At 34.2% G+C, this 10,443-nt stretch overlaps 2 protein-coding genes across 7 annotated transcripts; one reads left to right on the top strand and one right to left on the bottom strand.

Moving 5' to 3' along the window:
• Positions 1 to 469: 469 nt before the first annotated feature.
• LOC133893628 (uncharacterized) lies at positions 470 to 7,743 on the top strand. 6 transcript variants are annotated; one of them, XM_062334702.1, is made up of 19 exons: positions 470 to 605; positions 707 to 882; positions 1,361 to 1,507; positions 1,613 to 1,675; positions 1,761 to 1,910; positions 2,019 to 2,178; positions 2,936 to 3,087; positions 3,183 to 3,287; positions 3,400 to 3,442; positions 3,533 to 3,604; positions 3,684 to 3,904; positions 4,018 to 4,146; positions 4,244 to 4,554; positions 4,644 to 4,815; positions 4,907 to 4,999; positions 5,077 to 5,208; positions 6,305 to 6,411; positions 6,493 to 6,670; positions 6,779 to 7,743. In XM_062334702.1, the coding sequence occupies exons 3-19, from the start codon at positions 1,361 to 1,363 to the stop codon at positions 6,809 to 6,811; spliced, it is 2,268 nt and encodes a 755-aa protein (XP_062190686.1). In that variant the 5' UTR covers positions 470 to 605; positions 707 to 882; the 3' UTR covers positions 6,812 to 7,743. The 6 variants fall into 6 exon arrangements, with proteins under 6 accessions (XP_062190686.1, XP_062190688.1, XP_062190691.1 ...); XM_062334704.1 differs by having other exon boundaries at positions 5,134 to 5,208; XM_062334707.1 differs by having other exon boundaries at positions 3,816 to 3,904.
• On the bottom strand, positions 7,415 to 10,153 carry LOC133892183 (protein FAR1-RELATED SEQUENCE 5-like). The gene is made up of 4 exons (XM_062332897.1): positions 9,994 to 10,153; positions 9,826 to 9,912; positions 8,253 to 9,745; positions 7,415 to 7,700 (listed from the first exon to the last, which is right to left on the bottom strand). Exons 1-4 carry the CDS (start codon positions 10,081 to 10,083, stop codon positions 7,415 to 7,417), a joined length of 1,956 nt encoding a protein of 651 aa, XP_062188881.1. The 5' UTR covers positions 10,084 to 10,153.
• Positions 10,154 to 10,443: the final 290 nt, after the last annotated feature.

A 10,443-nucleotide genomic window follows, 5' to 3' on the forward strand; every position in this document is an offset into this window, starting at 1 on the left:
TAAAAATTTTCTTTATTGTTCAACCCTTTTGTATGGCTAATTAAGTAAAAATAAAAAAACATGCTCATACATAAAGTTTATATATTGGAGCTTGCTAATTAAAATAAAATAAAAAATATATAATTGAATCTTGCTACATACCTAAATATCATGGAGAAATTTTCTAATTCATTAACAATCAAAATAAATATGCTCATACCTAAAGTTTTCATATAAGAGCATGCTAATTAATTAAACATTCTTGCTATTTATCTGTCAACAGATTCTTGATAAAAAATCTGTCAAATTTGTAGCCGTTTGATTTTCTTTGAAAATCGCACTCAGTTTGATTAAATGTTGTGGATTTTTTTCCTTATTGGTTAATAGACCCGCACCACAACCCGTTAAGGAGGCCAGCCTGTACACCCGTTGAAATTTCCAACCTCGGTTTCCGCGCCCTCTCTTTTCCATCGATAGCTGTCCTAACCAACAGTAGTGTCTCTGTCCTCATTTTTTCTGGAAGACTCTGCGCTCTCTGTCTCCTCTTTTCTCCCTCTCCTCATCCTCCATTCCTCGTCCAGATCGCACGCTCGTTCAACTCATGGTGAGCGGTCCACTCGATGGCTGTAAGTATGCTGATCTGTGCGTTATTGTTGATTTCTTCTCACACGCTCCTCCACCGACGCTCCTTGATTTCTTCTCTTTTTTGGTTAATTTTCGCTGCTAGGGTTTGGTCTGTTGCGAGTAGCCAGGTATGGGGAGATGCAATTAGTTGTTTCTGCACTTCGGTAAGATCATTTTGATTTTTTGCTTCGTTTGATCTAACTAGTGTTTGTTGGTTTTAATCTCTTCTGATTTGTTTGTGCTTTCATGGTGGCGATGGGGAGTAGCGATTTTTTCTAGGTGAGGAAGTTTTTGTTGCCGTTGAATCTTGTGCTTATTGTGTGTTGGTGTGACCGTGCTGTCCATGGTGTGGCTTTGCTGGCTGGTCGTGCTTGCTATTATGTTTTCCGTATCCTGGTCATTGGTGATATAGATATAGCTCGTTGTGTGTGATTTATATTGCTTTAGCGTAAACTTTGCCATGTCATGTGTGAAGGGAGAGTTCCTTGCCTCCCCCCTCTCTCACCCTCTCTCTCTATTTTTTTTGAATTACGCGCAACACATGCTGATCCTCTAAGTGCTGTATGTAGTATGTTCAATTTTAGTCATAGATGTGTATAAATTTTTAGCACATATTTTTGTCTATGTGCAGCATACTTACAGCCATTGCCAATGTTCATGTTTGGTGTTATTTATTTTTTGCAAGTGCATAGCTGTTTACCTTGTTATTCATGTTTTTTTTTTGTGTAAGAGAATGTTTTTTGTCCTCATTTTTCAGATGGGTAACGGTGATAGAAATGAATTGATCCCCGATGAGTATGGTTATGATGGGGACCATTTAAAATCATTTTATGGTCTGAATCGAAACAATCCTAGGGAGTATTCTGCATTAGATGATGCTATTTTTGAGTTGTACCAGAAAGATGTAAGCACTTTTATGAGTTTTACTATCATTTTTAATTCTCATTTTTTATCTTTGCATGTTGTTAACTCCAGTTCTTTTTTATCCATGTTTTTTTTCTTTTTTCAGAAAATCCAAAAGTTGAAGAGGAAGTTAGATGCTTCTATTCTTGCTGATATCATGAATGTCAAGGTATGTCCTTTTTTATATGTATTTTTGCTGATATTGGAGTTAGTTGTTTTAATTGTTATGATCACTTACAGTTTTTTTTTCTTAGAGCAAAAATATTATACATGACAAGAAATCAAAACCAACCTCCACACACATCTCTGTTGAGTATGATCAGAAAACTTTCGACATAATTTCAATGTCTTCTGATTTTATGTCTAGAGTTGAGAGTTCTTTTGGTTCTTTTCTTCCCCCTCAGGTATTTTTTTAGTTTTGTTGTGCTTTCTTCATTCCTTATTTACAATTTCAATATTCTTGTTTCTTACACTGACACTGTTTTAACAGTGACTTTTTTTTCCCTTCACAGGCTAAAGATGACCTATGTCACATTTTTGTAGATCATTTTGTTGAACAATCTAAGAAAGCTCAATTGAGTTGTGAAGATTTAATTTTTAAAATGTTGTTGTTGTTCAATGAAGCGAGAGTAAAGATGATTGATGATGAACGACAACTTGATCCTTCTTTAGGTTTGTCTCTATTCTCCTTTTCTTTTTGTGTTTTTTATTCTTTCATGTTTTTTGCTTTTTTCTGTGATACATTTCTTATTTTCTTTATTTATATATACAATCTTTTTCTGTGATACCTTTGTTATTTGCTCCATTTATTTTTTTGTTTGTTATGTGTTAAGATATACAATCTTTTTTTTATTATACCTTCATGTATGTTGTCTCACACAGAGGGCATTTTCACTATATTGTTTAGGGATGGTCTGTACTCTGTAGTTTTTCTCAAGGGATGAATAACAAAATGAGCTACCTTGTTTAGATTTAATTTTTAGTGCACCTCAAAAGATTAATTAGTTGAACTGTTCAGGCCAGTTCTTTCTCTACCTTCTGTAAAATCAGATGGTTTTGCAAAGTTTTTTTTTGGAAAGTGTACATGTTATAGAGGACTAATATTTTGCTAAATGACTTTGTGTTTCTGTGACAAAGTTGCTCTTTTCTGGTTTCACTATTGCTAAACCGTCTCGTTTGATAACAATATGCACCTTGCAGATTGAGACAAGTAATTTTGTTTTTGTGCTATTATCAATGAATCCATAAGGTAGAGACATTTTTCATCTGTTTTGCTATGAATACAATTTATTGATCAATTTTTCTTTCTTGTTTTTTGGCTGAACATTGATGTTGCATCTGTCACATTATATTTTAGTTAAAAAAAATTAGTGGTGAGGTTGCTCTGTTATATATGTGCTAAGATTACTATTTTTTTCTTCCAAAATAGGTAACAAGAATGCTGTGAATCCGAACCCAAATAATAGCTTGATGTTGTCTCCAACAGTTTCATGCAAAAAAGCGTGTAAAGGCGAAATTCCTAATATTGACCTAAATTTGTCCCTCAAGGCTGGGTGGAAGCTTGATGTAGACATTGTTGAAGTATGTTTTTTCTGCATTTTTCTTTCTGAATTTATTTGTTATTTTTTTTAGAATTTGTCTTGATTTTTTTCATTTTTTTGGCGAATTTGTTTTAGGCTGATGCTGTCCAAAACTCTTTATCTCGACACAATCAAAACATAAATTATAAATGTTTCACCACCATGAGCAGCAAGAGGAATCCTGAAAAAGTTGACTTTAAGGTAGGTATCCTCAAAAATCTGAAAACGTGTTAAGACCACATCTTTTTTATAATTTTTTTAGAGTTGTATGTTATAATCTCATCGTAATTTTGATTTTTTTGTTATTGTTAAGGATCCTAGAACCGAGAGGTTATTTCAAAGATTATGCAAGCCAGGTTAGTTTTTATTTTGTTATAGCGTAGGATTCCTAGTGTTGTGTAAATTATTACATTGGATAATTTTTATTTATTTTCCTATATTTTCAGTTGTTGATCTGAGCACACCAGAATTTGTTAAAAATAGAAGTACCGTATCTTCTGGTAATCTTCTTGTCATAGGTATGATCTGTGTTATATCAAAATAGATTATGGTTAGTTATTATGATATGTTATTATATTTTTTTTTTTGTTCTTTTAGAAAATGCTCCAATTAAGAAGCCCAAGGTTATGCCAAAGCTTAGAAATATCCATAACAAACTAAATTTTATTGATCTGAACAATCCATCTTGTGATTTACTCTTTGATGAATGTCCTGATTCATACAAGAAAGGTATCGCTGCAGTGAAAAGGGATGATTATGTTTTGGAAAAAATTTCTCCTAATCATCCTTCCAATCGCTCTCGGCGTATTGAATCAAAGGTACGATGTGTTGGACATTTTCTCAAACAATGTATTAGTCTACAAATTATATATTAGTTCAACTATGCATTACACTATTTATGATTATCTGTATCCACCTTTTTTTTTGATAGACTCCTGTTGAAGTTGTCATTTTGCCGGATTCTGAAGATGACCAAAAAGAAAATCACATTTCTATTTGCAATGTCTTTGCACATACTACTGATCTTTTGAATTATAAACCAAAAACAAAACCTTCTCATGTATGTTTTTTATCACATCTTTTTACTGGACAATAATTATATTTATCCATGGACATTGTAGCTTAATTAATTTTTTCTGTGTTTTTTGATGCTGCAGGGCAATGTTGATGTGGAGGTTCTTGGTGAGATTAGATTTGATCAGAAGACAAAGTCAACGTGTTCAAAATCTGAGAATCTTTACAACAAGTCTTTTATATATGACCATCAAAGTTTCAAGCCTGTTAATAAGGACATCCCACATTCTGCTGTTGTCAAGGGTACTTTTATTGGTTGCAGCAGTGCAGGTGCTCCTCCTGATGTTTTGTCTAATATTGTTGTCAATAGTGCTTCTAAATTTGTTATCAATATTCAAGAGAGGAGGAACTATGCTGCTGTGTGCAGCCTTGCAACTAGCACAATATGGTACAAGTAAGTTTGACAAGTCTTTTTTTTAATTGTTATGTGTGTATGTCTGAATATTTAATTTATAGTCAAGTATTTTTTTTCTTTTTACGCAGCCAGTATGCCATTGATATTGGTGGTTGCCATGTCAAATATGATTTTCTTGGGAATTCTATGATGCCTGGTGGTAAAGTTGGTAGTTTTGTTATAAATGCCTTTTGCCGTAAATTTTTCTTGGATGAGAGGCCTACAAAGTCAAGGAAGCACTATTTTTTCTCCAGTGTTGGTGTGAGTTTTAATTGTTTTGTTATTCACAATTGAATAGGGTTCATTTTTTTGTTATAATTTTTGTATATAAAGAGTTGTTATTTTTTTGTAGGCTGTGCTATTGAGTGATACCACTGATTACTCCTATGTGAATAAATGTTTTGATGGAGCTGCCAGCGTTGTCGCATTGCATAAGGCTGATATGGTCAATCCTCTCGTTATTTTTCATGATGTTTCTAATTGTTGCAATTTGTAAGATGATAATGCCTAATTTTTTTGTAGCTCATTTTTCCTATCTGTCATGGCGACCATTGGTTCCTTTTTGTTGTTGACTTGAAGTTCAATTGGTTTCTTTTCCTCGATTCTTTGTATTCCAAGGATGATGATTATCAAGTTTTTGTAAGAAGAAAGTTGGTAATATATTTTTTTCTTTATGTGTATGTGTATGTGTACATGTACATGTATATAAGTTTGTGTGCGGTGTGTGTGTTTGTGTGCGTGTGGCTGCGGGAAGAATGGCTGCGGCAGTAGTTTGTTCATTGCTCTAGAAGTTTGCCACCAAGCTTTATTTTAGCTACTTTTTGTAGTTTGTTGATGTTTTCATTTTTTATCCGATAGCCAATAAATAGGTTGGTTACATTAGTGTTGAGTCATGAAAGTTCTTTTTTTAATTGCTAATTTGTCACCTCACCCCGCAGTCTGAAGTGCTGAGTTTGGATTGGTGTCGGTGGATTGGATTTAGACCGTGGCTGCTGGGGTTGTAACGTTTGCTGGGTTTGGATATTTTCTGAGCATGTTTTTGGTGGAGTTAGTGTATATGTGTACGTCCCCGTGGATTGGAGCGTTTTCTGGGTTTGAATTTTTTTGGGCATGTTTGTATATATTTGTTAGCAAGTATGTTTGTATCTCTCTTTGTTGTTATTTTTTCCTTTACTTTTTTACCTGATTAAATTGTTGCAGCAAGTAATTGGGGTCTGTTAATATTTTGTAGTTCTGTTATTGGCAATACCCTCATTTTTACTTACTGGGTTTGTATTGATTTTGTTTGATATGTGGATGAGTATTGCTGTAGTCCTCATAATATAGGGCTGCTGCATATTTTTGTGTAAAATGATATGACATTTATTGAGCAGAACATAGCTTGCACAATATCTTTGTATATGTTTTGTATATATTTCTCAGCAAGTATATTCGTATATCTCTTTGTCGCCATTTTTTTCCTTCTTTTTTACCCAATTAAATTGTTGCAACAAGTATTTTGGGATCATACTTGGAGTCATATACTATAAATTGTTGAAGCTCACTGTGTCATTGCATGAAAAGGCAGCAATACAGCTATGTGTGTGTGTTTGTTTTTGAACTAGCTATGTGGTTGTTTGTTGTTTGATCTAGCTACTACTAGAATGCTTGTGTGCGTATGTGTTTTTTTGCAGTTCTACTGAAAAAGATATGTGTGTATGAATTTACAAGTTTCAATCTAATATGCATAGCTTTTGTTGTGTTTTCTCAGATTATTTCTTTCAAGCATGTGTGGAATAAATTTGTGCAAACACCAGTCCCAGTACATTTGGACAATTTTCGCATTGGATATCCTTCTGTTCCGAAGCAAAACAATATGTATGTCTCACCTTAGTGCCAATATTTTTTGTTTCTGTTTTTGGTTTTTTCTAATATATCTTTGTTTTTCGTTTGTTTTAGATTTGATTGTGGAGTTTTTGTCATGAAGTTTATGGAACTTTGGAGACCTAAGGCTCTTCTTCGCTCTGAATTTTCACAAGATGATATACCCAACATCAGAATTCAACTTGTGAATGATCTAGTTTTCAGCGAGCACAACATCGTCGACACTAGCGTTGTAAGGGACTTCTATGCAGAGGTTAGTTTTCCTCTTGTGTTTATTTTTTTTAGGAATTTTTTTCTGAAGTATAAAGAGTCTTGCCTTTGCTTTTATATGTTGGTCCAATATCGATCATTTTTTTGACAGGGAGATTATCTTCGAGTTGGACATGGGGTGTAGAAGTTCACTGTGTCATTGTATGAAATGGCAACAATACAACCTAGAGAGTTAAGAATTGGTGTAAAAATGTAGCACATACGCAGCACATTTGTTTGGGAAGTAGCCCATATATGTTCCTTAGATAATACGAAATACATTGTATTGAAGCACTCAGTTACATAATGTTCTATCATCATAGTACTTTTGTAGTTTGTTCATCAGACAATACTTGCTGAAATATTGTTGCTATTTCTAGTACAAATTATCGATATAAATCCTTGTTTAGTCCTCTATCGTGCTTTTTACTCATTGTCCTTGAGTTGAGCTGTCATTTGTATTTCTCTTCTTCCCGTTGTCTTTCTGTCCTTGTTCTTCTCCTACAAATTCATACTTTATTAGACTATAGTAATAGATACAAATTCAGTCATAATTTTTTTGTTAGTTACCTTAAATTTTTTTATAAAAACTGCAGGAATGGTTCTTTTTTTACCTTCTGTAGTAGTGCTGATGTCCTTCTTCTTTCTCTTCTGCTTCTTTTTGCTCAAATCAAACTTTAGGTGTTTGAATTTACAATCGCGAACATTGTGTCCTGCCCCTCCACAATGTCCACAATTGTATTTTTGCTTACTTAGTATTTTTTTCAACAGTTGGCATCCATCTTTTATTGGACAGTGGTCTCCCTTTTGTATTTGCCACATCTGAATCTTGTACTTGGACAATTGATTCTGAATATATATCTTCTCCATTTATCTGCACATTTCCATTTGATTGCATATAGTCTGTTGAACTTTGTGGTTGTTCTTTAGCATCAATGTTGTCCATTAGATCTTCCATTCTTGCAATTTCTGTAAGCACAAAGTTGTATTTGCCTTCTGTTCTTGCCCCTTTGGATGCAATATCTGCAAGCCTTCTGGAGAGTATATTGAACCTCAGACTTACATTATCAGCCACAGGTGCGTTTGATGTGCTTGATATTTCTTTCTTCCTTTCTCTTTTTTTCCACCTTTCTATTATGTATTTATCTGGAATCTCTTTGATTTTTTGCTCCAACATTACTTTCAGGATGTGTGAGCACAAGAGGCCATCTTTCTCAAATTTCGCACAAATGCATGTGTACTCTCCTGCATTTAAGTCTATCAGCACAATGTAAGTCCTGCTTCTATGTTCTTTCTTTTTGTGATAATCTGATTTGTAAACATGATATGTCTTCTTCCTCTCTATGACTGTCACATCTAGCTTTGTCGTACCCTTGAGCTGAAACTGAAATTTTCTGAAAATTTTTCTATTGTATAGCAGCATTGCTTGTTCTTCTATCCAATATCCAGACCAAAGCTTTGATGGTCTTTTTGTGTTTGATTCATGATCTGAATGCTCTTCGTTGTCAAATATAGTTTCTTATATCCTTTCATACTCCTTTAGAAAGCTAGTAACACTATATGTAGGTCCAACATTTGCTTTGTACCTTGCATTTGTTGATTCACTTCTTGCAGTGCTTTGTATGAAAGGATAGAATTCATGTTTGAAATACACTGGTGCCCATCTTTGTCTTGTATTCCAAATGTGTGTCAAGTATCTTATATTATGAAGGTTATTCTTGTCTACCATTTCTGTCCATAACTTCTCAAACTCCTCCACTGTCAGCGAGTTGTTCACTATATCCTCAAATTCCTTATGCAGTTCTTTGTCCTCAAATGTTCTTCCAGTTTTTTGCTTCACTTTATTTTTTATGTGGAATAAGCAATTACGATGGCTTGTATTTGGAAACACTTGTTCTATAGCTAACTGCATTGCACCATCTTGATCAGTTATGATGCTTTTTGGAATTTTTTCTTCCATTGCTTCCAGAAAAGTTGTGAACAACCATTTGAATGTATATGTGCTCTCATCTGAGATTAGTGCACAAGCAAATATGCATGTCTTTGCATGGCCTGTTATTCCCACAAAAGGCGCAAATGGCATATTGTATTTGTTTGTCAAGTATGTAGTGTCAAAACTTATGCAATCACCATACAACTTGTAGTATTCTTTTGCTTTTGTGTCAGTCCAAAATATGCACTTGACCTTATTGCTGCTATCCATGTTGATCTTATACAAAAATGTTGGATCTGCTATCTTTTTTCTTGTGAAGAAACCAATTGCCTGCATCATATCATTTTGTGATGTCTCTCTTCTGATTGATGTTCTTAGGTTGCTGATATCCTTTGATCCATATCTCAATGCTTCCAATCCTCCACGAAGATAAGCCAAAATAGCAATCATCTTCCTTGTAGGTATGTTGCAATCATTTAAGGTCCTTATCATCTTTTTTTCTTCATCAGTCATATCTTTATGAGCTCTAAAGAATTTTGATTGCGTGCTTGGACTCAATGGATGATTATGATCTAGGTTTACTCTTGTAATTTTCCATACACTATTTCTTTCTGAAATCACCATCACAACTTGGCAATCTGTTTTAATGAGAATGTTTGTGTCTCTTTCTACAGCCACCTCTTCATCTTCTTGTTCTTGTTCTTCCTCTGTTGTTCCTTTTGACTGTCGGTTCCTCCCTTGTCTATTGCATTTGTATGTAATCCGTACCACCTCATTGTTCCTTTTCTTGCTTTGTGTGCGTGCACTATGTGCTATGACTATCGCAAAACCAGCCAAATATGAATAGAAGTTAAAGAAACGATGAGCATCTTCTGGGGTTTTGAATTCCATCCCTAATGTTGGGGTGCATTCGCTATCTATTTGCACATTATTGCCCTGAGTTGCTGCCATTCTTTCATTTTCTAGAAAATTATCTATGTCTCCTTCATTTAGTTCAGCACCCTCATTGCATCTTTCCTCTTGATGTACTGCTTCTTTTCTTATCTGGCCAACTTTGTGCCCACATAAAACAGCTTCCATGTTTGATGTTTGGTTGCTTCCACATATTATTGCTCTTTGCTCATCAATAATATCAGCTTCAATGTCCTGTATATAAGATATAGATCAGGGGCGATTTACTCTAGTGATTTCTGTGTTGAATATCTTTATTTGGACAGATTGGTTACCTGATTTTTTTCAATGTTTCTGAACAGGTCTAAATTCCATTGTCCTTCTTCTTCATCTTCTTCAACACATGTTTCTGAACTTTCCATCTGCCAAAACATTTGGTTAGTATCCATTTCACATTCTTTATTTTTGTTTCATCCTTTTTTATTTACGAAGGGTGGCTTTACCTCATGACTTATGAGATTATCTGACTGTCTCTCTTCATTGTTTTTGGATGTTTTGTCTCCATTGACAGTGGCATAAGGTTGAATCTGCATGGAAATCTGAAGGTTAGTTGTCTATTGGTCTTTATTTTTTTCACATTTATACATACTGTATTATGCTTTTCTTTTTTGGGGGGGACATAAAATACCTTGGTTGACAAATCATTTAGCTGCAATGTTATGTTGTCGTCACTTAGCCTGCTAGTTGTCACAAATATGCTGTTCTCAACCTTATAATTGATTGGCAATAATAATAGTCAGAAGTATTACCATCAACTTACAATGACTTCTTGTTATACATTTTGTTTTTTTTTCTTACATGGTATGGAAGTTGATTTGTTAGGAGTCCTGTGTAGCCCCCAATTGGTTGTTCCTGTTTTGTTTTATGGAAAATAGAAATATAATGTGTTCATA

Source organism: Phragmites australis, chromosome 15, assembly GCF_958298935.1.
Source record: "Phragmites australis chromosome 15, lpPhrAust1.1, whole genome shotgun sequence".
In the NCBI taxonomy this organism is placed as follows: domain Eukaryota; kingdom Viridiplantae; phylum Streptophyta; class Magnoliopsida; order Poales; family Poaceae; genus Phragmites; species Phragmites australis.

Excerpts from the sequence above, each read along its gene's own strand:
- LOC133893628 (XM_062334702.1), top strand. The coding sequence starts at position 1,361 with ATGGGTAACGGTGATAGAAATGAATTGATCCCCGATGAGTATGGTTAT. Across the intron at positions 2,179-2,935 it reads ACAACTTGATCCTTCTTTAG|GTAACAAGAATGCTGTGAAT; the intron begins GTTTGTCTCTAT and ends CTTCCAAAATAG. Across the intron at positions 4,555-4,643 it reads ACTAGCACAATATGGTACAA|CCAGTATGCCATTGATATTG; the intron begins GTAAGTTTGACA and ends CTTTTTACGCAG.
- LOC133892183 (XM_062332897.1), bottom strand. The coding sequence starts at position 10,083 with ATGCAGATTCAACCTTATGCCACTGTCAATGGAGACAAAACATCCAAA. Across the intron at positions 9,913-9,993 it reads ATAATCTCATAAGTCATGAG|ATGGAAAGTTCAGAAACATG; the intron begins GTAAAGCCACCC and ends ATGTTTTGGCAG. Across the intron at positions 9,746-9,825 it reads GAAACATTGAAAAAAATCAG|GACATTGAAGCTGATATTAT; the intron begins GTAACCAATCTG and ends TCTTATATACAG.